The 1,021-nt window shown below is 44.3% G+C and overlaps 1 protein-coding gene across 1 annotated transcript in view; it reads left to right on the top strand.

Moving 5' to 3' along the window:
• LOC107621708 overlaps window positions 520-1,021 on the top strand; it is an 885-nt gene continuing 383 nt past the window's right edge. Inside the window, 2 exon segments of the mRNA XM_016323724.2 lie at window positions 520-1,016; window positions 1,019-1,021. The exon segment at window positions 1,019-1,021 is cut by the window's right edge and continues 383 nt beyond it. Of these exon segments, the coding sequence (XP_016179210.2) occupies window positions 614-1,016; window positions 1,019-1,021 (406 nt within the window). The 5' untranslated portion in view covers window positions 520-613.

The following is a 1,021-nucleotide window of genomic DNA, read 5'->3' as shown; positions in this document are numbered from 1 at the left end:
TTAAAAATACTAAATTCTGTTTGATTCTTGAAATTTTTTCTATAATGTGTGACATCAACCAAAAAAAAAAGATGAGAATATAGTATTATTTAAAATAATCATGTAAAATAATTTATAACAGGTTAGACCTTTCTATACTATAGCAAATTCATTCACAAGAATGAATAAGGATATGCGTATATCCACCATTTTGAATGCTGCAAAGAACAATGGTAAATAACATTTTATGAAGGTTGTTCAGTTGTTCCAACAGATATGAGAATAATGAGACGCTATCTAATTTCAAAAGGAAGGATAGGAATATACCTTATCCCCCAAAATAGAAGATACATACTACTACAAAAGCAGTTGGCAAAACAACAACAACATGTGTGAATTGCACGTAATGGTATGTGATTTTTGATTGATTTGCCTAGCTAGGCAGGTAGCTTAAGCGTGCTGCATGGGTAATTACCTCATCATCAAATTACGCTTTGGAATTCTCCGCCCTACAAACTAACTAAATAAAGCTTCCTTCCTTCCTCTGATCTTACTCTTTCCCTACCCCCACAAACAAACAAACAAACAAACAAACAAAACCACCAACTGTCATAACAACCCTCTCTCCATAACAATGGAATCCGTTGCTTCTAATTCTGATAATAATAATTCTTCTTCGTCATCCTCGTCATCTTCGTCGCAGCAGAATCATCACCACCACCACCCCCGGTTCAAGCCGAGCCAACCAATCTCAGACCGGATAGTCCGTGCCCTGAGGCACCGCCTCCTCCTCCTCCACCGCTCCACCACCACCTTCTTCGTCTTTGGCGCCACCGGGAACGTCTACACGGTGAACCTCTCGTCCACACCATCATGCACGTGCCCGGACCGAACCACCCCATGCAAGCACATCCTCTTCGTCCTCATCCGTGTCCTGGGCGTGCCCCTCGACGACGCCTGCCTAAGGCGGAGGACCCTCCGACCCTGCCAGGTCCAGCGCCTGATGGCGGCACCCACGCTCCCCGAGGCAGTGGCGGGGGAC

Source organism: Arachis ipaensis, chromosome B10 (assembly GCF_000816755.2).
Source record: "Arachis ipaensis cultivar K30076 chromosome B10, Araip1.1, whole genome shotgun sequence".
Lineage (NCBI taxonomy): Eukaryota > Viridiplantae > Streptophyta > Magnoliopsida > Fabales > Fabaceae > Arachis > Arachis ipaensis.
This window is presented reverse-complemented; position numbering and strand designations above follow the sequence as displayed.